Raw genomic sequence first — 27,065 nt, 5'->3', positions numbered from 1 at the left:
TTGAGTGACTCACACTCACTTGATGTTTGCAGACCTCTAAACAAACACCAAATAAAAGCAGAGTTTTGGGAGTGACAGATTGCTAACCCTCTTTTGAGGATCAGTACTAACATGTGACCCACTAAACCACAGACACTTGGAACTGCTAGAGTTCAGACTGGGCCACATCCCACATTATGTACTAATGCAGTCTCCATTCTCAGATGCTTTTGCTTGTTAAGAGAACTATCAGAGTGAACAATAATTCCTAATAGCAGAAACGTGTATGGGAAATGGGATCAAAGTACAGCACACATATAAAACATTATAACTGCGCAGTATGCTGTCACACCAACCCAAATGTTACCAAATTTGAGTCGTTTTATGTAAAAGCTTTGCCACATCTCACTGATATGTCACCTCAGAAAGAGAATTTTAAAAAGCCCCACTCACGATGTTGGAAACAAAGTAAAACACAAGAAGTATCTCAGCAGGTTTAAAATGTGATATTACTGTTTGCGCCCGTCTGTCCCCACAGTCTCTGAATGCCACACGCGTCGTTTGCAGATAATAAGCGGCGTGATTACTTGTGGGCTCAAGTGTCCACACCTCTTTTCATCTCACATACACCCGTGTAATGAAGCAGCGTGTTCTCCTCCTCTCGCTGCTGCCCACCCCGCACCTGTCCGCGCTGTGCGGCAGCCACGAGGGCTGCTCTTCCTTTTATGGTCTGGCTTCCTTTGTGGACACGTTAGTTGGATGAGGAGAGCAGAGCATAGCGCGGTGGTCCATATTCCCCGCATCTTCCAGTTGCGCTCCTGCGCTTTACGCAGAGTCCGCGGCTCCTCTGGAACACTCAGCTTTCTCTTTCTAAACACCGAGATGAACATGAGATGATTGAGCTCGTGGGCCGTGCGCACTGATGCTTCTCATTTTGCCGTTTCCTCGCGGTTTTTTCCTCTCCTGTCTGCATCCTTCGCCGACCAATCTGTGGAATGGTCTGCGTTTTCTCCCCTGGGTTGTTTCCACTTCAGCATGGGAACTGCGGTGTCCAAAAGGAAGAATCTGAGGAGTGATGCGATTTCTTCCGTGGCCGCAAAAGTTAGGTGAGTGCGCCCGGGGGAGCAGGGGATGTGAAGCGGAGGTCTGAGCGCTCTGAAGCCGACGGAGCACAGAGGAGAAGACTCTGGCAGCCGTAGAAGTGATAGTTTGCAGATGACTGCACATTTCCCTAAACTAGTTTAAAGGGATAACGTTCACATGAGAATAATTACTGTAATTTTATATATTTATAATATATTAATGGATACACATAAATTAGGATATATTTCATGGTGTAAAAACAGCTCCTCCACTCTCTCAGGGCTGTTTTAGAGCTTTTAATTTAGCTGCTTTAATTTTGCTTTTCTTCTTCTTCTTCTTCTTCTTCTTCTTCTTCTTCTTATTATTATTATTATTATTATTATTATTATTATTATTATTATTATTATTGTTATTAATGATATATATATATATATATATATATATATATATATATATATATATATATATATATATATATATTTACTTTTTATGTCTCTTTTAAGTAAGTGTGACAGAATGAATCAATCTCTTCTTGTTTGTATTGGTTAGTGTACTTGTATTTCTACTGCCTTGCATAAGGTTCTTTGCTTTTTGATTCATGCGTGCAACCTTATGATTAGCAGAAGTAGTGAATCCAAAGAATCAAATCAGGGTTGTTGTTTTTTTCAGGGTTTTTTTATCATTATTATTATATATGTTTATTTTTATGCTTTTACGTTTGCTGTCTGATGTAAGCCAAACTTTAATTTAAGGACATTTGTGTTATTTTAATTGTCCTGAAGCCCGTTGACAGATTGATGACCTGTCCAGGGTGTACTCTGATATATCCTCTAATTCTGACTCTAACACAGGTCATTAACACACTGGCATTATACGATACACACACACAGTATAGCTGTGACATGTGAAAAGCTTTATTTGTCCCCTTAACATCTACTAGCTTACTGGGGACCTATTAATGGAGGTTTGGAAAGTGGAAATCTCTCTGTGACTCACCACATTTCAGTTCACCAACTTAAAATGGTTTAAGGGTCAACAGTTGCAGCAAGTTACTCAGGGGCCCCTAAACTGTGTGTTGCACACAAGAAAAAGCACAGAAATCAAACCCCAAATGGGTCTATTAAAAAATGCTGACCTCAGATCAAAGGTGGGTAGGCTTAGGTGCATATACCAAGCATTTGGGTTTAGATTGGCCAGGCCCTCTGAGATCTAAGTCATCGTCAGCAAAACTCCCTAACCATAACTGTAACCCTGTGATTGGAATATGTCATTTGTGGTTTTATTATATTATTTCAAAGTCTTGGCAAACAGATAACAAAAAAATAAAAATAAAATAAAATAATTATTATAATCAATACACATCAAAATCTACTCATTATATAGACTGTAGGGTTATTGGGAGGATTAGCACCTGTGACTTAGAGCACCATGTTAGAGTTACAGTTTGACCCTCTTTAGGGTGAAACAAATTCACCTTTTGTCATTTTTTCATGTATAATTTTTGTACAAATGAGAATACTATTGAAATGTACGTGTAAGTATTACTTCAGGATTTTGCTTATGTTGTGGTAGATGGAGTGAGCACTTTTTTTCTTAAGGACCCGCTTGGTTCATTTCACTCAGCTTGTGAGTAATTCTAATGACTTTTAGCTTTGAGTCATAACATTAAGGTCACGTCATGGGTGTCAGATCAGTGCGTTCTCAGTCCGAAGGACACAGGATGACCAGGCCTTATGGTAGGAGATTTTGTTGGTGTCACCCACTGATTAATTTCAGACACCACGGTCGAATCAAGCACTTCGTCTCTCAGTGACCTATGTGTGTATGTGCTTTTCTTCTTTAAGTGATCGCATGGTTGAACTGAAGCAAAGGCAAACTGTTTTCTTTCCATCCACTTCTAAAGTCACCTCCATGCTCACTTTTGCACACATTGTCCAATTCTGTTTGTCCTCGTCTTCCTTTTTTCTATTTGTATGTTTATCTCCTTCCTCCTTCCTTCCTTGCTGCCTCACTCACTTTTTCACACCTCACGCTTTAACTCTTCATAAATCATGCTGATCGCAGCCGGTAGCTCAAGACCGTGTATGCAGACCACAGCCAAGGCTTGAACAGTATACGATATACCTCCTCTCTGTCAGTGGTTGTGAGCAGCACTCCAGTTGATGGGGAGTTTAATGGCACTCTGAGAACAATAGCACTTCCCCCTGAATCCCAACTGAGCCGGATTAGTAATGTCTCCAGTCTGCCAGATGATCTGAGTTTATCTGTTGTGCAGTGAATGAGCAGGGCAAAGCCATTTCACCTTTTCTACTTCCTTATCTTTGTCTTTCTGTGACTGTGAATAGCAAAAGCAAGGGGATTGTTCTAGAAGAATGTCTAATAGGCCCCTCTTCTTCTCTCTGACCTTAAAACATCTGTCTCTGTGTAATGTCACTCTGTCTCCTATTTCACTGTTCTGAGTAATACAGGCAAGGTTGAGTAGGAACGCACTGATCGGACCCGGTAAGAATAAATTAATAGAACAGTTTTTAACTTTGTCATCTGAAACTGACATTCACATCGCCTGTTTTCACAGTGATTCTTATTAATCACCAAATGGAACTAGAATAGAGTGGATGGCTAAAAGCTTGGTGGTTTATGAGCTGCTTTTCATCCAATGAAGAGGGATGAAATCTAATTCTGAAATTAGGTAAACTGTGAACAAAGATCCATGATTCATGTTCAAAGTGTGGGGCCTTAAGGTTAAAAGAAAATCCACATCGACTAAATTAATCTCACTTGTTAATTGTTTTAAAGCATAAATTATACACTAACATTTTCAATCATTTACATTCATATACATTCATTCAGATCAAAGTGTGATGTCATTAACGTTGAATCACTTCAAAGAAGAAGATTCAACAGAAGTCAGCTGATCTGAAGTCAGCAAGCTCCCTGTCCTGAGAAATCTGGGCTTATCATTTTGTTTGTTTTCCTGTCCTGTCGTTTGCTCACTCTTGGTTGGAATGAATCAGAACCGCCAAACAGGTTGACGAGCGCATGTGTGCTGTTTACTGACAACACCTTGCCGGATTTTTGGGGATATTCCTGATGATATTCAGTTTGGAGGATCTCAGCGGGACGTTGTTTTATGGTTTATGAGGATCAGTCCTCCTGTTGTCAGTATTCATGACAGCACTGAATGTTGTCATTAACCAGAAATTAAACCATGGAACTAATTATTTCCAGTACATGCAGCCATGTTCCAGAATACATCATACTTGTTTTGGCTGCATGTGTGGCCGCTTCCTGGCAGAACTGGGCTCATTAAGAAATAGGGAAGAAGAGTTTCCTTGCATAGAAATGCAGGAAAGAGAAAACAGACATGCATTTGAAAATTGGCTGATTCCGAGTGGACAGCCTCTTATGCATTTTAGTTATCTCTTGCATTGTAATGGTGGTGTCTCGGCACTGGCTCTTTTTTAATATGCTCAACAGATGTGCAGAAAAAGAAAGGTTAAAAAAGTCAATGAAAGTCTTCTAGGCTTTAGGCTTGCTGTCTTTTACTGTGCATTTAATTGTGTGTTTTAATGACCACTTTTTAAGCAAAGTTAGAGGAAAATTAGTTGTCCTTTATGCACCCTATGCCTGAAGCACTTTAGTAATAGGCCAAACTGTCTCCCTGCCCTGTTTATGACAAATCTTTGTGGAGGAGTACGCCAAAACCGACCCGTCTGCTTTGATCAGCCACTTGATAGGAAAGATTACAAGGGCTTTAAAGCTAATGTTGTCTTTAATATTTCAAGAATGTCTGAGTCACTACTGAAAGGAATTGCACAGCACAACACTTTTCAGGCCTTAATAGTTTCCACTTTGGTGAAAATGTGATTTCATGGGCTCTTTCCCACAAGACTCTGTGACCAGCAGCCACCCTGTACTTATTGCTGCACAAATTCGCTCTAGCCACGGTCCAGTGTGGACGTTAGCTATAAAACATCTGGGCACCTCTGTAAAGCATAAACCTGTCACTGGAGGAAAACTATATATGAAACTTCCAAGGTCAAATATAACAGAGTTTTTAAACCAACAGTGTTAATAGAGTCTGTTTAGAATACTTAATATTGGTGTGGTGTGTTTGGGTGTATTACACAGCTCATCTTTAGATTTGAAATCATATGCAGAGAGGTGAGTGTTTCAGGTTATAGTGGATGTGTAAATGTAGCAACACAGACTCACCTTTTCAGGAGAGTCCACATATTTTGAAAGCTGTTCACAGCTTTGGGAAGTCTTGTTTGAAAAGCTTCATTTGAAATTGTTCGTCATCATAACGCACACTAGGGGCCTGTGCTTCGTACCGCGCTAAGTGAGTTAGCTGGATTAGATTGTTGACGATTTCGCGTGATCCTGGATCGTTCGGTTCCCCGAAGCCCATCCGGGACTTGCTGTCATAGCAACAGAGCCGTAAGCATAAACCTGCTGGGGAGCAGGTTTACTTTATGTAAACAGGATTAGATCGCGGCCACGCAGGTATGCCCGCGTCATTCATACGAAAGCAACAGCGATATTCCACCACTGTTTCACCATAAATAAATAACATCACTGTAACCAAAGATAATGCAGCACTTGATCCTTTTATTGATTTCACACAGATACACACAGGTCATTCCCTAAAAAAGGGAAATGTACTATTAACATTCTATTACATGTATGTGATTATTACAGATGTAATTCATATTTCAGAGTAGTAATTGTAAATTACTTCGTGTAATCAAGATGAGAGACCACGGCTATAAAAGCGAAGGTGGATTTGGGAAGTCTGTCGCAGTCATATCCTGTCCGTTTACGCGAGCAACCCATTGCGGAAGGTGCAAGATTGATAAGGAGAGTCCTCAGAATTCAGCGTATATTGCGGGACAGACAGGATCCTTTAGCTCAGCGCGACAGTGTGCTCATAGAGAGATATCGATTTTCCCGTGAGGGTATTATTCACTTAACCAACTTGTTGACGAGGGGGTGCAGGACCACCACCTGTCTTTTTTTTTGCTCTGCCCTTTTCTTGGTTGCTGTTATGAACAAACAAACAGAGTATTCCAGGGTCTCTTTCCAAGAGACGACAAGCAATATAATCAGAATCAGAATCAGAATACTTTATTGATCCCTGGGGGAAATTATTTTTTGTTACAGTGCTCCATTTTAAACCAACATTAAGACAAGACAGACAATACGCTAACTAAGAATAGTACAATATATACATATATATACATACATACATACATAAGTCACTTATAAATAAATATTTGGAAAAGAAACATGTGTAGTTGTAGCAGCAAACAGTGTGTTAAGTGGATGCGTTGTACAGGGAGATGGCCACAGGCAGGAATGATTTCCTGTGTCGTTCAGTGGTGCTTTTCGGTAATCTCAGTCTCTCACTGAACGTGCTCCTGTGACTGACCAGCATGTCATGGAGTGGGTGGGAGGTGTTATCCAACATTGTCTTTATCTTGGACAGCATCCGCCTCTCCGACACCACCTTGAGGGAGTCCAGCTCCATCCCCACAACATTGCTGGCCTTACGGATCAGTTTATTAAGTCTGTTGGCATCTGCGAGATAAATATTACCATTCTGTAGAATATTCTTATATTTCACTTTTACTTGTTCCCATGTTCTAGTGGGTCCTGTTGTGGCTCTAATGTGAAAGGGGATATAATATAACATATTATAATATAATATAATGTAATATAATATTGGATAATATGGTGTGATATGATAAATCTACCCTACCGCCTACTGGTGTTGGCCAGAGGGGCCGATGGCGCAATATGGCAGCCTGGCTTCTGTCAGTCTGCCCCAGGGCAGCTGTGGCTACAACCGTAGCTGCCTCCACCAGTGTGTGAATGTGAGAGTGAATGAATAGTGGCATTGTAAAGCGCTTTGGGTGCCTTGAAAAGCGCTATATAAATCCACTCCATTATTATTGTTATTATTAAATTACTTACGAGTTTGATTTGTCAGCAACTTTCTGCCAGCCCTCTCTCCTTGCTTTTGCAGCCTTTGCAGTGTTCCCTTGCGTTTTAATTAAACTCTGAAACTCCTGAAATCCCTCACTCAAGAGTTCTTGCTCTGCTGCCGAAAAATACCGAGCGCGCTCCTTCGACATTTTCGCCGACCAATCAAAGGGTTGCCGATCAATGTTTCTACTATCGATGCGTAGCCCCTGTTGGGCCACCCAGTGATCTCACATTACTTCATCCAGCTATACTAATCGTCAACAACAGGTGTGTTCGGGGAACCGGAATAGCGAGCTCAGAGTTAGCGCGATGATTTGGTCTTGGATGTTTCATTTGATCTTGGATGTAGTAAGCGACGTACGAAGCACAGGGCCTAGGTCCCAGGCACCCTGTTTAGGATTAGTGTTACTCGTCTGGCTTGGGTAATGTTTTGTTACCTCCACCAACGAGGTTATTCTTTCTGTCTGTAAATATGATAGGTTTAAAAGCTTTAAATAAATCTTGATAAAATATTGTAGTGTGTGGAGGGGGGTTCATGTTAATAATCCATTCAAATTTGGCTTACACCCACCACAGTCTTAAACTGCAACTCGAAGATTTATTGGTCGAAAATTGACAAAAAGCCTATAACTATTCTTACGACTGTGGCGTGTATTGTCGACATAGGTATAAAGATTTTAAATATCATGTTAGGGCTGCTCAATTAATCGAATTTTAATCACGATTACGATCTGGGCTTTCAACGATCATTAAAAATGACTGAGCCGATTATTAGCCCCTCCCTCATTTATCCGCGACACCTTAAAGGCCGGTCCGTGAAAATATTGTCGGGCATAAACCGGTCCGTGGCGCAAAAAAGGTTGGAGACCGCTGATTAAGAGGACCCGAGGGAAGCTCGGAAAGCTAAGCAGAAGTTATTTGGAGAGTGACTGCCGTTGGTTGAAAAGAGAGTTTAAAAAAAAAAAACTTCAGTGGTGTTGCACACTATTTTATATTATTTTTTAAAAGTCATTGTTAACCCTTTAAAGCCGGTCAGAGCAGCACGCTCCGTTTTGCGTAACTATTGTTAAATCCCTGTAGAACCTGAACCGTGTAAGCTAGCACAATAATTTGTTTTGCATATGAAACCGGAGGAGTTGTACTTACATCTGATGCCATCAGCTTGTCCTCGGTCACGGTTTCCTTCCACATATAGCTTTGCAAAAATTGCATAAAAAGCGCTTGCAGGAACAAAAACATAATATTCCAGAAACACGCTTCGCCGTTCCTATCAGCTGGTCGTAACACTTCCCACAGTGAAATGATGCATATGCTGTTTTCTTTGCAAATTTGCATCATAGGATTGTTTTTTGTTTTTCCTGCAGTATATAAAAATTGCTGTATCTCCAAAATAAAACTATGAAGACACTCAAAATAAATTTCCTGTGGTGGGAAACTATTTTTTGCAACTTTATTGTATTTAAAGTTTTGAGGGATAAACCTCTTAAATTTCTCCAAGTAGAAATATATGTAAACAAAACAAACGCGATTTTCAATTTTTTTGTAGTTTATTGCACTTTTTTGCAATTTATGTAATTACTATGCACTTAATGCATACATATTATTAAAATATGGGCTATAACAGTTGTATTGATGTATAGCAACTTGAAATGCTCCCACAAATGGCACTACAGCATGTAAAAAAATAATATAAGCTCTGGTGGACTTGGTTCTATAGTAGGTCTTAAAGGGTTAAATAAATATCGTCAAATAATCGTGATCTCAATTTCAGTGAAAATAATCGTGATTATCATTTTTGCCATAATCGAGCAGCCCTATATCATGTTACATTTGACCTCTCCTTCAAGGTCAATAGATTGATCTGAATGTCAAAGTGACAATAACGCTGCATAGAGCTATTTAAAACTCTGTTTCCTACTGCCATTGTTTGTATTGGCAACATATAGACACATAGGGAATCATATCTGGGTATTGTAAATATCACATTAATTTGGACTTCAGACCTCGTCTTCAATGTCAAATAAGGTCCAACTTTCATAAAATGCTAAATTTAAAATACATGGCTGAATATAAAGTTACATACAAAATTTCCAATGTTCACAAGTGCTCAAGGTGTTGCCCTCTGGACACACAGCCTACGTCTATACAGTGGTCAAGCTCATCCCATAATTTTGTGAGCATGCCTGGTGTTACTGCTGTTCTTATGTTACCTACGATCAACCTCGTGAAACTCACAAACCAGGTCGCTGTATCAGTATGTGTTTCATTCAATCCTGGTAAACTAAACACTGCTCAGACACACACAGATTACCTCTTGGTTCGAACATGTTATGATGCTATCGCACTGGGGTTTTTTCCAGTCTTATTTTTTTTAATGAAGAATTACCTGGTAATCTTCCTTTTGTCACCCTCTTTAAGCTTCGGTTTCAGTGGCAGCAAGCCTCAGAGCATGATACTTATTTAATGATTATTACTTTTTGATTTTATTGTGTCTTTCACAAGGAAATGACAGAAAATGTTGGTTGAAGAATGATAAAGAATGATACGCAGTAAAGTTGGATACAAAAAGGTTGAAGATTTAGGCCAACCAGGGACACCTTAACGTTATTGAAGGCCTTGTGGCCATGAATGTTATGCTCACTGAGTAAAGTTATGTGCATATTGAGTCACTTTCCTCTGGTTTAAGTGCAGTGGGCCTTTTTATTTTGAAGATGACAGAGCTGTCCCTGTCAGACAGTCACCTAACTAGGGGCTCATAAAACATAGAAATTAGAGCTCAAGTCTTACGAGACCCCCGGTTGGTCTCATAACAGTAAGCCTTTGCATTAAGGAAAGGCCAAGTTTGACCTAGTTTTCTGCTCTCAGTATAACCCAATTGAGCTTTTGTGGGAGATACATTCACCTTTGTCCTGTTTTTGCTCAGGTGAAGCCTGTCTGTCTTTTTCGGCGAAAGATTAACAAGTTAACATAGCTGGACTAGCCATCGGACATTTGCAGGATGGGCTGATGACTTTTTTTTTTTTTTTTTTTGTAACGGCATGAACAATGAGAGGTGGTGGATTGGCCAGATGCAGGTCGATGTGTAAAAATAACTCAGTTGTTTGGTGGTGGCTATGGCGGAGCTTCCACAGAGGCAACAGGTGGATGAGGGAAGGGGAGGCAGGAGGAGGAGAGACCCGAGGCAGCCGCCGGTCCGAGTATCAGGTGAACTGAACTTCAGGTAAGAAGTTATGACCTGCATTCTATCTGGGTCAGATATAAACCAAGTTTAGGTGGAGTTTATTTTCGTTGTGCTAGCGTGTAAGAGTTTCTATACAGCTGTTCGGTTGCTATGATGTTACTGATAGTGAACTTTATATTATTCATAAGGTTAGTTAGTAGAGTTGCCAACGGCTCCTTAAAAAATGGAATGGTCCCTCATTCAGAGAAAATATTATGTGTTTTGTATTGAGCTGAGAAGAGACGCAGTTTGCTTTAGCTAGAATGGAAAAAGACACAAAGCTGGAGTTATTCTGTCTTTACGCTGCACAGCTGCCTCTTCTCTTATCCCCCCCCCCCCCTCTCTCTTCTGTTTCTACTTCAATCATGAAACTGATCAATGATCAGCTGATTGGCTTTTCTCTCTTGTTTATTTATCGCCCACTTTCCGCCAGAAACAGGAAACCAGCGGATGTCGCGCTAAACGACAGTAGCACGTTTAAGCTTGATCAGCTGTTGTTAGAATTTATTTAATATTAATTTCTAGTATCAGCTGATGTTTGCTGGAGCCACAGCTGTAAACCTGCTGGTCATGATATCGGTTTGGATATGTGGTGAGAGGGAAACATGAGGATGAAACCCGGAGATGTCCTTACTGAATCATCAGAGCTGAACAGGTGATGGAGAAACAGGTCTACCTTTTAGGTGACATAAATGAGTTGAAGGGAAGTTATGAACTGTTTCTGAGAGACAAATAACACCAGGATCCTTTTCTAAGCAGCTGACAGCTGATAGCTGTGCAGGGGCGGATCTAGCAAAGTGTTGCCAGGGGGCCAGGTAGGGCATTAACAGGGAGAGGTGGGGCACAAAGAAATACTTTTCTTTCTTATTCTCATTTCAAATATTTAGCTTTTATTAAATAATTATCTGAATCTTGCGAACAAAGTTTTTATCTGACGTAAAATGTATAGAAATCATACATATACCATAAGACAGTGTACATCACTGTCACAACAGCATTTGTTTTCATTCAAAGGCTTTATGGCTTTAATACCTGGTGGGCCGGTCTGTAGTGAAAATGCCCGATTTTCTGTCCCAGTCCAGCCCTGCAGGTTAATACTGGCAGTGTCACCATGCCAGCTGACTGTATTTCATCATCAGCCAGTGTTGTTCTTTTTACATCAATATTACCAAAGTTTACCATAAGGCAGCATATAAAGTATTTTCTTGCTTTCAGGTTTTAGTCAAATGTTAGTCTTTTCATTTGTTTCCCCACTTTTTTCCTGTTTCAAAATCAAACACCAGTTTGTGAAAAGATTATCTTCTTTTTTTAATAGGCATTGGTTTTGCATTGGCATTGGCTAATTTGCCAGTTGTATGTTAAAAATGTTCGTATTTTAATATTCAAAAATGTTTTTGCCCAAAACATATGTGCACTGCATGTCAGTAAAAATACTATGCAAATATTGATGTCCTTGACTGCTGAATAAACACTAACTGATTATATCTCTTGTACTTTATCAACGCAGTATCTAAAAACTTTGCACCGTAGTGGTTAAAATCTCATTCTAATAAGAGTTAAAAGCGCATTCAGTTATTAGGTTTATAGGGTTATTGAATTATGGTTAACGGTTGGTAGAATTGTTTTTAACATTATCTGCCAATTACATCTGCCACCCTTCTCCAAATCTGTGCCCCTACCTGCCCCCCCCCAACAAAAATTTTCTAGACACGCCACTGGGTTCAGCTGTAACCAAATGTTAAGTGTTTGCGTTCCTTTATCACTCAGCAGTTGCCAAGACTAGATAGTGAATCCAAACTAGGAAATAATTAAAAACAGAGCAGTGAACATTAATAAAAAAAATTTTCTCATATTGAGATTAAATTTAGACAATTATAGCACATTAAAGTCAGGGATATTTAAATACTCTTTGTTTGGGGATGCTTAAGACTTGTATGTTTCATTCAAGTTTTTAAGACTGATAATTACAGTCCTGCCAGACTGTGTCATATATGTGGCAGAAAATAACATGCCTGTTTTCAAGGGGGAAAAAAACTCTGGGATAGGTCATGGATGATTGCTACTCACACTCTGTGTTGTAAATGGTCATTAAGTCTTCAGTAACCTTTGCTGACCTTCATCGGGTAGAAGGAATTGGAATATCAGTGAATCAGGGCCATACTCCACCCCACTCCACACTCTCCTGTTAATGGTTACTGAGCTATAATTGACCTTTAATTAAACAGAGCAGAGGTCAAACAGAAATGGATTATGAGCAGATGATGCAGGGTTCTTCAGTTTACTTCAGCACCAAGAATGTGAAACTATCCATAGTTTGTTTTAGAATGTTTGTGAATTGTGTTTGGGGGTTTTGGGAGCATCTTGAAAATCAAGTTGGTGACGAGGCTGGGGAGAATGGGATGGAAAGTGAGTTTTGAAAGCCACAAAACTCATAACCTGGCCAATCTCCAGAGAAATATATTATGGTCATTTAGTGCTTAAGGGCAATAAACCTCTTACCTGGTGCCCCTTTAATGAAAAACCAATAACTGCCCAGTAAGTCCTTGGAGCAACAGAAAAAAATTTCACCCCGTGTGAACCTGAGACTGCTCTGGTTAACCGTAGCATCCCGCCTTGTGTCTCTTTAGATTTTACACTTTACAATTTTTTTTTTTTTCATGCCCTATTGTAAATCTCCTGGGAGATAGGGTAATTGCCTGACTCCTGGCCTTTGGAGTGCAGCAGAGCAAATGTCTCCTAATGAAGTCATCTGCCATTACCAGCCAGCCTTCATAGTGTGTGCTTTGCACAGACATGAGGCAAACACGGACACAGAGAAGTAACAGTGAACACAGGTCAAATTGGCATTGTATAAATTTAGAGTAGTGCCCACACTCTGCACCACTACTTTGTTTTGTTCTTTTCTCTGCTATCAATTTGAATAATCATTTAATTCATTTCCGTAATAAATTCATAAATCAATTTTAATTATACAGTACCAAATCACAACAACAGTGCCTCAAGGTGCTTTATATTGTAAGGTAGACCCTACAATACATACAAACAAAAACTCAACAAACATATGACCCCTTATGAGCAAGAACTGCTGTTTAATAGAGGACAATATGGAATAAATAACAATAAAACTTAAAAAGATGAATTTCCTCACAAAAATAAAGTCAGTAAACTAAACTCCCATTCATACATGAAGAAATTCGCTCATTCATATTACTTTGTAGGTGATGTGAGGACATTCTAGGGCCTAGTTTCCTAGGCAACCCTTCAATCTATTTACCACCCTGTCATATGTCAATCAACTGTATCTTTTGTTCTTATTGGTAGGTATTTCAATTGACCACTTTGGGAAAACTACCCATTTCACACTGCAAGTGTTGCATAGTTCCTGAATGTCACTGACATTTTACAATGTTGCTGCTAATTGCTTCCTGTGTCAAAATTCTTACATCAAAACTGAACCAGTCTATTTTTTTTACCTACCCATCTCCAGTTAGAGCTATAGTAGGGTTTGCATGCATGTAAGATTCACTCCCATTTTATAGAGTATGTGCCATATGCCGTATATGTGACATTTTAGTTTACACTGTTATGTATGTATGATTTAATCTTTCCTTGTTTTCGGAGTTACCTCAGTGGCAGCTGTTCCCAGTCCCTTGGTTGATGAGGTAAGATGTAGAAAGGGGCGGAGCAAGCCTATATGGAGACCTGCAAAATGGGTCATACCGCAGGAATTCGTTATGGTAGTTTCAGTTAGGTGTTTGGGTGTTTTACCCCTTTTTGTGCTTTTGTGGGCTGATCAGCCACTATTTAAGTTTCCCGTTTGTCTCATTTAGGTAGTTCAGTTTGTTTGAGTTAGTAGTATTTTTTGTTGTCAGCTTGTGAGTAGAGTTCTGGTACTTCGACCTCTTTTATGGGCCCAAGATTTAGATTTTTCTTTATAATTTAACCAAGTTTTTTGGGGGGGTTAAATAAAAACCTTTTTTTGGACTTTAACTTGTGCCTGACTTTCCTTCACTGCTTGTTCCATCACACCATGGGTGTAGCATCCTTTCTAGAGTACATGCAATCCCTATATATTAGCTGAGAAATTGATATGTAGTAGTTCCAACTTTTCCCAAACAGTTGATTCAGTTCATCTGGATGCAACGTTTCCACTGGGAAAGTTTCTGACCATGATGCTTGAGCATGCATCAAGACATTTGCAACTTTTGTTTTCATCCATTTCAAGTACATCACTAAATGAACTGTAAATTTCCTAAGACATAATTATTTTTCACTTGTATTACAGCAGTGTACTATTGCTGTTCTGTTGTGATGAGATGCACCGAGGTAGAGTAACTGAATTATTACCTTTTCTGAACTAAAACTGTTAAAGAGGCCAAAGAAGAGTTTTGATCAGTGGGGCTGTGATAACCTTCTCATCTGCTGAACATGTTGGAGCACCATCAGGTAACCCAGTGAAGCCTCCTGCTGCCTAAAACAGCATCAGACACTCATTTAATCATTTTTACCTCTGTGAGGATGAAAACTTTGCTGTTGTGGAGTTAAGGCATTCTGCCAGAAATCTAATTCTTTTCCCTGTTACGACTTTTCAACAAGGTCCCAGCAGGACAGCAACGTGAAAACAAAGTGTGCCAACCATCATCATTTTTATTTATTTAATGGACCGCGTAGCTGAAGAATACGAAAGAGAAGAGGAGATGTAGGAAAAGCGATATAAAACTAAAAAAGGGCACAAAGAATAGAGCAGAAAAAAGGACAAGCAATGATAACAGTACTAAGAAGGCTGGGAGATATCTTTGCTTTATTCTATTATCTTGACTATTAATGGTCTTGTTTGTGAATTTCACCATCCTGCTATTTGATGTAAACACTTCCCCAGGCATCTGTAAGCTTTGCTTTTTTTCATATGCATAGTCCTCCAATTCCTTCACAAAGAAGGAGGCCTAGAATATGACCAAATTCTAATATCAACTCCTTTCCAGATCATCTGTCTCCCGGCTGTCCCCTACCCCCACTCCTTTTTTAATAGTCTTTCTTTACATATTATGCCTCTGTTCTTCATTACACTTCCCACCCTCATCCCAACTTTATATTTTGGTTTTATAAACACATTTACAGCTTGTTGGCTCTTTTCAAGCCACAGTGAGAGGATTAATACTATGATGTATAATTCACAAGCTAGAAATCTCTGACACATTATTATAACTGTTGTTTCAGAGACCTCTGGAGTTATAAAAAATATCTATTGCCAAGATAAAGCTTCTCTGGTAATCACTTTGGCCTGAGGGGTGTGTGCTAATGTAATACATTAGTGTGTTTCTTTGTCTGAATCTTCCTTATTAACACCCGACTACAGAAAGACAGATTCTAAAGATATGGCTTAAATTCAGCTAAAAACATTAATTTTGACACCAGTTAAACTCTCCATAAAAATGTTAATTAAAAGATTATTATAGTTTAATAATAAATGTGTAACTGTTAATATGGATATTAGCAGCCATAGTATAAGATATTGTCTGTAAACCACTAGTTTTCATTGTCCAGTGATGTTTCAAAAATCTTTTCATGTGTGTTGTAAGCCTTGAGTTGGTTAAAAAAAAAAAAAAAGGAAAATCAAAAACTGGCAAACTTACAAATTTGTGTTCAGACTTCTATTTTTTAATGGTGAAGGAACAACTTATCCCAGAATGCATTGCAAATCCCAGACTTCACCACAAACTTGCATTCCCCAAGTCATCTGATGTTTGCGGGAATGTTTGCGTAAACCTTAACATGGTAGGAGTGACCAATCAAATCCCTCGCTGTTTCATTTGGTGCAGTAGTTCTTTTCAATGAGTAAAACCTTTTTTGTTGTTGTTGATACAGACACCTAAAGACTTGTGGTTTCTGCAAGAGTGCATGCCATTGTTTTTTTCAGTTTGGATAGTTCCAATATTATCGCTCATAGCAAAATCCATATAGCAAATATAAATGGGGTTTTTACTTCTTACTCCTGGAACCTCTATGGAGTCTACTTGCTGGTTTTTAGAGCCCCCGAGAGCAGCCAGTTGGCTTTTCTACCTTTAAAACCCGCCTTCCAGCCAAATGGCTTTTAGCTAGGCTTTAGCTTCAGCCAAGTGGAAGCTAAATTGGCTAGTCATTCATATGTAAATTAGGTTGTTACCTGAGAATTCTGGAGGGGAGTAGGGGTGTGTGAATGATTGCTAATTTCTAACTGCCAACTGCCTCTTTGTTTGTCGGGGGGGGGGGGGGGGGGGGAGCTGCTAAAAGCTGTGAACTTCCTTTTGTGTTCGTCTTGATGCATTCTCAATCATCCAGGGAAATAAATCTCCAAAAGTCACCAACTTGGAGTGTTTCAGTTTGCCATCTTAGGGAGAAATCAACACACATGGGTGTATGTCCTTTGTTGCTGAGATTTATTGATAAAAACAGTACAAAAAACCAACCATTTGTACACATATTTACAAATAATAATAAAAAGTGAGTGAGTACATTTCAACATTTTCAGCAATCACTCACAATCCTGGCACTGCCATGGTATCTGTAGTCTGCATTTACCACATGTGTATCTGTAGCCAAACGGAAGAAGACCGTCTATATTCTTAGCAGCATGCACAGCGTGGTTCAGACTGATAACACTACCAAAAGGAAGCCAAACACTGTCACCCTTTACAACAAAACAAAGTGTGGCGTGGATGTGATGGACCAGATGGTTCGGGAGTACACTGTCCGCAGAGGAACACGGCGCTGGCCAGTTGCCGTGTTTTATAACATGATTGACATGGCAGCACTGAATGCACATGTGCTGTATCAAGCATGCACCGGGACAAAGGAAAGACGGGTGGACTTCCTGGTGGAGCTTGCAAGAGAGTTGGCTCACTCTCATGTAGCTGGGAAGAAGGCAAGAAAAGAACAGTTGCTTTGGACACAACCCTCCACACCTAGCCCTGGAAAAAAAGCCATGTGTCAGGTCAAACACAAATGCAAGAACAATCATGCCACTGTGTGATGTGTTCACTGCTAAAGATACACATGTGGTAAATGCAGACTACAGATACCATGGCAGTGCCAGGATTGTGAGTGATTGCTGAAAATGTTGAAATGTACTCACTCACTTTTTATTATTATTTGTAAATATGTGTACAAATGGTTGGTTTTTTGTACTGTTTTTATCAATAAATCTCAGCAACAAAGGACATACAAAGGACATGTGTTGATTTCTCCCTAAGATGGCAAACTGAAACACTCCACTCCCCCACCCCCTCAATCACTCACCCCCACTCCCCTCCCTCCAGAATTCCTAGGTAACGACCTAATATACATATGAATGACTCCAGCATTTGACTGACTGCTCTCCGGCTTTTAAAGGTAGAAACGCAAAATGATGACTCCGCGGGGGTCTAAGGTAGAAAACCAAAATGACTGCTCTCCGGGGTTAAAGGTAGAAAGGTAGAAGCCTGGCCGGCGGGTGTTAACTTCTATATTATTCAGTTCAGATGAGTTCAGTTTTATTTATAGAGTGACAGATTTCAACAACAGTTGCCTCTATTTTACGAGAACGTAAAATAATATAGAGAAAACCCCAACAATCATATGACCCCTTATGGCAGTCCATTATTATCATTTTAAATTATATTTAAATTTGCTAAATAGCTAACATAGTTAGCTAACAAAATTTCTCACCTAACTATGTGTCAGTGATTCACAACTTTTTGGTGAAGTGGTTTATATTCCAACATAGGCCATTAAAAGTAAAAGTTATTTATATTCTATGACTGTAAATGATATTTCATGATATTTCCAGACTTCAACAAACTGTTCCTTCTCTCTTTGACCTTTGACCTTGACTTTGTAATACGTGAATGTGCTTGTGATTCCTGTGGGAAACACTGCAGTACAATTTTCATGATCAGTATAATCATGACAGTGAATTCTAATAGTTTATACCAATCTCAGCTTGAATGAACTTCTGTGCACTGCTGACAGAAAGTGCTGCTGTGTTTTCACATCCTCCTTCTCTCAGCACAGCATATGGCATTTTTATTGGGGGGAGTGCACACAGTCAAGCAGATAGATCACAGATGATTGCATTTTCTTCCTCGTGCCGTCCTTTGCCTTCTCCTCCTTCTCTATATCAGCCAGGGTAGGAGGGGGTTTTCACGAGGAGCACTGCATGTGCTGCCTCATATTTAATTACTTAGGCATGTAGGCTAAAGCAACACAACAATTCCATTTCACTGCAGCCCCCTGAGATTTTATCCCTGTGTACAAAGCATGTTGCATGTGTGTGTGTGTGTTGCGTACCCTATTTATTTCTCTGCCTGCTGTTCCACATGGAGACTCTGAGCATGGGAGACCTGGTGTGTGTATCTGTGTTTGCAGATGGCAGGAATGCCAGGTCGGAGTGAGTGGGAGGAGAGTGATTATAGGCTGTGTTGCTTCTTTATAGGTGTGTTTGAGGGTAGCCTATATCTTTTATAAGATTGTTATCATATTGTATTTGTATGTGGGTGTTTTACATTATAGAACAACTGCTGATCTTACTGTGTATGCACCAACTAAGAGTCTCACTTGCTTGCAGGATATTATGATTGAAACATATAGCTGAAGTGAAGACTTTTTCTTCTTCTTCTTTTTAAATTGACCATAGCAATAGCTCAGGTAGGCCATTAAATCTAGCTCAGTTCCAATACTGGCAGATCAAGCCATCTTCGTTCAAGCATGCATCACCTGATGCCTCAGTTGATTGTCTTCTATCCAGCTGGCAAATCTCTAATGTGTAATCACACATTACAGAGCATCTGCAAACCACTCTGCAACCCACCTCTACCCCAATGCTTCCTCCCTGTATCTGACATAATCAGTGTAGGATTTGTTGTTGTGGATGTTTTATTGTGGAAAGATACAGACCTCTCCCTGACTCTTTCCTTTTTCTTTTTTTTCCCGTCTTCTAAAGATATAAAATGTCAATACAAAAATATAACATTATAATCTGTAATTTCACAGTCCACACAAATTTTTGGTATCATTTAAGTAGTTATATGTCTAAAAAGACAAATGATGTTGCTTTACATTTGTAAAGCACAAATAGTGAAAAAATATGCAAAGCTGAAAATATAGGTGCTGTATTCTTTTTAAAAAATATATTATATCACATAAAATACTTTGATGAACCCACTCCTTCCTGCTGTGTTAGACTAAATCAGTCCTTTGGGTTGTCTTCGTTGCCTGCTCTGTTCTGTGATGGGTTTTGCTCTTCATGCCTTTTACGTTCCATTATTGCACACTGAAGGGTGGGAAGGTCTCAGTAAAGAGTTATACCACCGTATATAAATTACTGCAGGTGGAACTAGCAATCTTCTCTTGGCAATAGAGTTCTTAACGCTAGTGTATTTTCAGTTTAAACTATGAATAATTGTGTGACTTATCCTCAAACAAAGGAATTTCAAGCCAAACAGGTTAATACATACCATATAGTGAAGCATTGTGCTGGTGTACTGTGGAGACGTTTTTTGGCTGTGGGAACTGGAACTGAATGCAAGCAATGTACGGAGACATCCTTGATGATAATCTGCTTCAGAGCACCAAAAGGACGACGACCCTAAACACACAGCCAAGATAACAAAGTAGTGGTTTCGGGAAAACTCTGTCAATGTCCTTGAGTCGCTTCAGCCAGACCCAGAGTGGAAGCCAACTGAACATCTATGGAGAAATCTGAAAATGGCTGTGCACTGACCCTCCCCATCCAAGTTGATGAAGCTTGAGAGGTTCTGCAAAGAAGAATGGGAAAAACTGCCTGAAAATGGATGTGCCTAGTTTGTAGCATACAGAAAGGCTTGAGGCTGTAATTGCTGTCAAAGTACTTCGATAAAGTACTGAGCAACGACTGAATGCTTCTACGCATTAGCATTCATATTACACATTTCAGCCCACTTTTTTATCATCATTATGGGGTTTTGTGTGTAGATTTTAAAATGAAAAATGAATGTAACTGTTTTTGAATAAGGCTGTAAGCATGGCAAAATGTGTGACATGATGCACTGCATATCCTTGTGTACAATATACCCTACATACAGAAAGTATGCTGACAAGATGGTGGCTCAGTGGTTTGCACAGCAAAAGACACCTGAGGTTAAACACTGGCCAAGACCCTTTCAATGTGAAGTTTACATGTTGTCCCTATGCTTGCACAGATTTCCTTGAGGATTTGTGATCTCTCCCATCATTAAAAAAAACATGCCGTATAAAGGTGTCCTTGACCGTAGAGGTGGCATTGGTCCCTGGGTCCTGCATGTTTCCCACAGCTAATTCTGAGGATGTGTTAAATACAGAGAGTGAATTTCCCTGTGGGGATTAATAAAGGATAAGTTAATTTATACAGTACAAAGGTTGACTGACCCCATTATTTGCTAGAATAAGAGTTTCTTTTCTTTTCTTTTTTAATTAGCAAGGCATGAAGGCCTTTTGAATCATAGATATGGTTAGTGAGCTAATTGCACTCAATCAAGACTGTTCCTCATTTCAGAGGTAGTAGATTGAACTGCTGTGACTTTTTCTCTTCTGCAGACCCACCCACACTCAGCTATATATGTATTGTATACCGTGCCAGTTCCTCAATGTTCCTGCCATATGGATGTTTTATGCCATACACATGATTGAATTTATTTCCTGTTTTTCTGGATGGCAAAAGCAACGACACCGTCCTCTGTGTAGGGCAGGGGAGATGGATAAGCTTTGTCATGAAAGAAAACTAGAGCAAATTTATGAATTTGTTTGTCTTTAAATCTTTATATATTTCACTTATTTTCATGTAACATAATTATAATAAAATAGAAAGTGAACGTAATGTGTGAGAAAAATACTAAAGTAGTTACTTACATGAATCAATCATATTGATATATAAGACATATTGAGCCACTGACCACCGAAAGGATATGAAAGCAATTAAAATGGTTATTAAAATTGGAAAATCTTCATATAAATGTCAGTTCATTTCCATTTCAATATTTTAGTAAGCTATAAAAATATGTAATAGAAAGCTTTCATTCTTTTTCCCTTCCCGACTTTAGCCAAGATCAGCCTGTAACTGTGTTGAGTGATGGCAGATAGCGAGTATGGATTCAGGACATTAACAGCTCCTCTCACAGAGTGCTGTGGTGATGTAACCTACTTGCAGTGAAGAGGGCCTTAGAGAGAAAAAGCTCAGACAGCCTGTTTAGGTGGAGAGAATCCTGTGAAATGTTTGTGAGTCACTTTGCTATGTTTGACAGCAACAGTTGTGCAAAATAGCTCAGAGTGAAGTCTTGCACTTGTGTCTCTACAGAGCAGCCAGAGCATTTGGAGAATACCTGTCCAATACCAATCCAGAGAACCGCAACGGAGCAGGTAGGTGGCACACTTAGTAGTCCTACAACAATACTATATCAGTATTAGAGCAATATAGTATTTAGTCGGAAATATCAGTTTCTCCGGCTTCACACGTATTTCCTACTCCCAAAAATACCTTAAAATATTTCTGTGTGAAATATTGGCCTGTGACATGTCGGATAATCAGTTATTAAAATATTTTAAAAATGCTGATGTTTATGTAATAAACGCTCAGCTTCAGGGTGCAGTCACACCACAACAGCAATGTTTCACAGGTTATCCCCAAAACCATAAGTATTTGATCACCCTAAAATCAGCTGCAGCGAACTATACTGTCACCTGGTAAGTGCTGAAAAATTGGAATTGGAAATTGGGCAAGTGTAAGGCTCTGAACAATTTTGACAGGGGCCAACCTGTGAGAGCAGGGTGACTGGTTCAGAAAATCAGCACGTATTGTGGGTGGTTCCCAGAATGCAGTGGTTAAAGCTTACCAGAAGTGGCTGCAGACCATGTGGACAAGTTCAAGGCATCAGTGTTCCTTGATGGCAGTGGCTTCTTGAAGGACATGTATGGTATGGCATAAGGAACTTGACAGAGAACTGACTCCAGATTGCTCTATCCTGCTGCTCGATTCCGTTGTGAATCCTGATACTACAGGACACCATCCAAGGTCTTCTAAAGTCCATACCTCAACAATTCTAAGCAGGATATCTTAATGTTGCAGATTACTGATATATCTGCAAGTTCTTCCCCCCTGCTGTTGGCAAGTGCTGTTCATAGAGGATTATCATATTGTAGGGTTTTTACTTTAACATGTAAAGCACTGTAAGATGACTATTTTTGTAAACTGATTATGAAAAAACAAAACTGAATTGGTAATGTAATTGAGGATTTATATTTTCAGTAGTAATTTATATTTGTTAGCATGCTCTTTTTAGTGCAAATATGTGGAATACATAAAGTAGCAGAAAACATGACAATTGAGATGGGGCTGAAGTTAGGTGCAAAGTGGCCTGCAGATACGCAGCATCTGTGGGCAGGCTAAAACAGGATTGTGTGCTTGCCAATTGGGAAGGGTCTGGAAGGGTATCAAGCGAGCTATCAGATGCACTGAGACCAGCTTACCTACTGGGATTGTGGTTGAGCCTAACTTAGTAACCTACTCAGTCTAATACTATGCTCAGTTTAATTATATCCTGGAAAAGCTGTTGTGACTAACTAGCACTTCCCTTTCCCCTACCTTTGCAATATCGCTTTTCTGTGTATGATTTCAACTTTATAAAAGGGAATCTTACAAATCTGTTTGCTTTCCACTCAGTTTTTCTTCAGTATAACTTAGTAAGTAAAGTACAGTAAAATTTTATTTATAAAGCACCTTTCAAGATAAAAATCAAAAAGTGCTTCACAGAAGCTAAAACCTAAAAATAAAAATCAACCAAAAGCAAGTTTAAAAAGATGAGTCTTTAGCTGTTTTTTAAAAGCGACCACGGAGTCCACAGATCTCAGGCTCAAAGGGAGAGAGTTCCACAATCTGGGGGCCACAGTTACAAAAGCTTTGTTGCCTTTTGTTTTCAGCCTCATGTGTAGGATAACCAGCAAGCCCTAGTCACATTACCTCAGGGACCTGCTGGTAATGTATGGATGTAAAAGTTCACTTATACAGGGAGTGCAGAATTATTAGGCAAGTTGTATTTTTGAGGAATAATTTTATTATTGAACAACAACCATGTTCTCAATGAACCCAAAAAACTCATTAATATCAAAGCTGAATGTTTTTGGAAGTAGTTTTTAGTTTGTTTTTAGTTTTAGCTATTTTAGGGGGATATCTGTGTGTGCAGGTGACTATTACTGTGCATAATTATTAGGCAACTTAACAAAAAACAAATATATACCCATTTCAATTATTTATTTTTACCAGTGAAACCAATATAACATCTCCACATTCACAAATATACATTTCTGACATTCAAAAACAAAACAAAAACAAATCAGCGACCAATATAGCCACCTTTCTTTGCAAGGACACTCAAAAGCCTGCCATCCATGGATTCTGTCAGTGTTTTGATCTGTTCACCATCAACATTGCGTGCAGCAGCAACCACAGCCTCCCAGACACTGTTCAGAGAGGTGTACTGTTTTCCCTCCTTGTAAATCTCACATTTGATGATGGACCACAGGTTCTCAATGGGGTTCAGATCAGGTGAACAAGGTGGCCATGTCATTAGTTTTTCTTCTTTTATACCCTTTCTTGCCAGCCATGCTGTGGAGTACTTGGACGCGTGTGATGGAGCATTGTCCTGCATGAAAATCATGTTTTTCTTGAAGGATGCAGACTTCTTCCTGTACCACTGCTTGAAGAAGGTGTCTTCCAGAAACTGGCAGTAGGACTGGGAGTTGAGCTTGACTTCATCCTCAACCCGAAAAGGCCCCACAAGCTCATCTTTGATGATACCAGCCCAAACCAGTACTCCACCTCCACCTTGCTGGCGTCTGAGTCAGACTGGAGCTCTCTGCCCTTTACCAATCCAGCCACGGGCCCATCCATCTGGCCCATGAAGACTCACTCTCATTTCATCAGTCCATAAAACCTTAGAAAAATCAGTCTTGAGATATTTCTTGGCCCAGTCTTGACGTTTCAGCTTGTGTGTCTTGTTCAGTGGTGGTCGTCTTTCAGCCTTTCTTACCTTGGCCATGTCTCTGAGTATTGCACACCTTGTGCTTTTGGGCACTCCAGTGATGTTGCAGCTCTGAAATATGGCCAAACTGGTGGCAAGTGGCATCTTGGCAGCTGCACGCTTGACTTTTCTCAGTTCATGGGCAGTTATTTTGCGCCTTGGTTTTTCCACACGCTTCTTGCGACCCTGTTGACTATTTTGAATGAAACGCTTGATTGTTCGATGATCACGCTTCAGAAGCTTTGCAATTTTGAGACTGCTGCATCCCTCTGCAAGATATCTCACTATTTTTGACTTTTCTGAGCCTGTCAAGTCCTTCTTTTGACCCATTTTGCCAAAGGGAAGGACGTTGCCTAATAATTATGCACACCTGATATAGGGTGTTGATGTCATTAGACCACACCCCTTCTCATTACAGCGATGCACATCACCTAATATGCTTAATTGGTAGCAGGCTTTCGAGCCTATACAGCTTGGAGTAAGACAACATGCATGAAGAGGATGATGTGGACAAAATACTCATTTGCCTAATAATTCTGCACTATATATGTTGGCGTTTGTCTATGCAGAGCCCTGAAAGTCAAGGTCAAAACCTTAAAGTGGATTCTGAATTTATCGGGGAGCCAGTGCAGCTGAATCAGCAGGGGTGTGACATGGGAGTACTTGGAGGACTTGGTCAGAAGCTTTGCAGCAGCGTTCTGAACAACTTGCAGATGCTCCAAAGAGGCTTTACATAAACAACTAAGCAAAAAATTACAATAATCCAGACGAGATGAAACAAATGCATGAATGACAATTTCTAATTTGGAGCGCGATACAATGGGACTCAGCTTAGCAGTGTTTCTCAAGTGATAAAAACAGGAGCGAACCAGAGATTTTACATGGGCATCCAAAGTCAGACCTGAGTCAATAGTAACACCAAGGCTCCTGATAGACGGTTTGGCAAATGTAGCAAGTGGACCCAAGTTTTCCATAACACTAGGTACAAAATGTTTAGGAGCACAAACAAGGACTTCAGTCTTCTCCTCATTTAGTTGAAGAAAGTTTACAGCCATCCAACCTCTAATGGAGTCTATGCACTTATGCAAAATCTGTAGCTTGGAAACATCATGGGGCTTAAAGGAGATATATAACTGAATATCATCTGCATAGCAGTGATACGAAATGTCCTTAAAAGTGCTCAATAAGTGTTGAAGAGGAAGTAAATACAGCAAGAACAATAAAGGCCCCAAAACTGAACCTTGTGGCACACCATAGGCAAGAAAAGTAGAAGAGGAACTGTACTTAAAGGTAGCCGCAGAAAAGGATCGTTCATGCAAATAGGATTCAAACCAGGCCAAAGCAGCCCCTGATATACCCGCCCAGTGTCTCAGCCTATCTAGCAGAATATGATGGTCCACAGTATCAAAGGCGGAGGTCAGGTCCAACATCAACAGAACGGAGCATTCTCCTGCATCACATCTCATCAAAATGTCGTTGGAGACTCTAAGAAGTGTAGTTTCAGTAGAGTGAGCTCTACGAAAGCCAGATTGGAATTTATCCAGAATGCTGTATTCTAGAACAGCTATAAGCTTTTCTAAAATCTTAGCAATGAACGGTAATTTTGAAATCGGTCTGTAGCTACTAAGAAGAGAAGCATCAAGCTTAGGTTTTTTAACAGTGGGTGAATGACAGCATTCTTACAATAAACAGGGACCTGACCAGAAACCAGTGAGGTATTGATAATTGTGAGCACACAGGGACCAATAGACCAAAAAGACATTTTTAAATAAAAATCCAGGTAAAATATCCAGAGAGCAGGAGGACGCTTTCATCGAATTAACTAACTTGAACAGCTCTGGTAAGGACACAGGTAAAAATCTTCCTAAAATTACAGGCCTAGCTTGAGTTGGAGCAGATAAGAGAGACACAGAAGGAGAGATATTGTTCCTCACGTTACTGACATTTTCAACGAAGAAAGAAAGAAATTTTTCACAATCTTCATTTGATGAATTTGGGACAGCAGGTGGAGCAGGAGTAACAATATCACTAATGGTGTTGAATAGTACCATAGATAGAAGGTTACCTCTGCTCTTAGACACTAAGTCTGAGAAATACGCAGCCCTCGCATCTCGAAGTGAAGTGTTAAAAGGGACTAAAAGGTCCTTTAAATGAAGGAGATGGACATGCAAACGTGCACAGCAAATCCAGCATGTCCAAATTAACACTGTCGGATTTGATTTCAACACTATTAAAGTGTCTATATGGGTCCACACCAGAGAGTGTTAATTTAACTCTTTTTGGAGAGTTGGTACGTTAACTCTGATTTAGTGTTAAACACCAAATCTGTCTGGAGTTGATAATTTAACACTTGGTGTTAAGAGTTTATATATTAACTCTCAAAGAGTATTTTAGTTTAACTACGTAAGAGTTATCTTCTAATTCATTCTTAAAAGCGGGAATTTTACTGTTCTGAACTTCTAGAAATTTCTTTTGGAAATAAACATTTACTAAAAAGATGCAATGGTTTTTTAAAAACATTTATTCTGAACTGTGCACCACAATTTCAAAACATTTTCTGAAAGATGTATACATGTATACATGTTCTCACTTTCATTAGAACTTTGTTTATCAAAAGGTCTGACATGGTAAATGCAAATAACAGCATTCTCATCACTTATTTCTTCAATACAATATGCATGTCCTTCATTCATCCCTTTGTGGAACTTCAACGCACTTCTGCTCTCCCCCATATTCCATCTTCACAAGCATAT

The 27,065-nt window shown here is 39.6% G+C and overlaps 1 protein-coding gene across 1 annotated transcript in view; it reads left to right on the top strand.

Moving 5' to 3' along the window:
• The first annotated feature begins 394 nt into the window (after positions 1 to 394).
• The window catches only part of nsmfb (NMDA receptor synaptonuclear signaling and neuronal migration factor b), a 76,328-nt gene continuing 49,657 nt past the window's right edge, over positions 395 to 27,065 (top strand). Inside the window, exons 1-2 of the mRNA XM_082554939.1 lie at positions 395 to 1,085; positions 21,594 to 21,655. Coding sequence (XP_082411065.1) covers positions 1,015 to 1,085; positions 21,594 to 21,655 — 133 coding nt within the window. The 5' untranslated portion in view covers positions 395 to 1,014. The remainder of the gene's footprint in view (positions 1,086 to 21,593; positions 21,656 to 27,065) is intronic.

The sequence above is a fragment of the Aulonocara stuartgranti genome (genome assembly GCF_965226115.1).
Source record: "Aulonocara stuartgranti genome assembly, chromosome: 12".
In the NCBI taxonomy this organism is placed as follows: domain Eukaryota; kingdom Metazoa; phylum Chordata; class Actinopteri; order Cichliformes; family Cichlidae; genus Aulonocara; species Aulonocara stuartgranti.
Note: the sequence above shows the minus strand (reverse complement) of the source record. Positions and strands in the feature narration are given on the sequence as shown.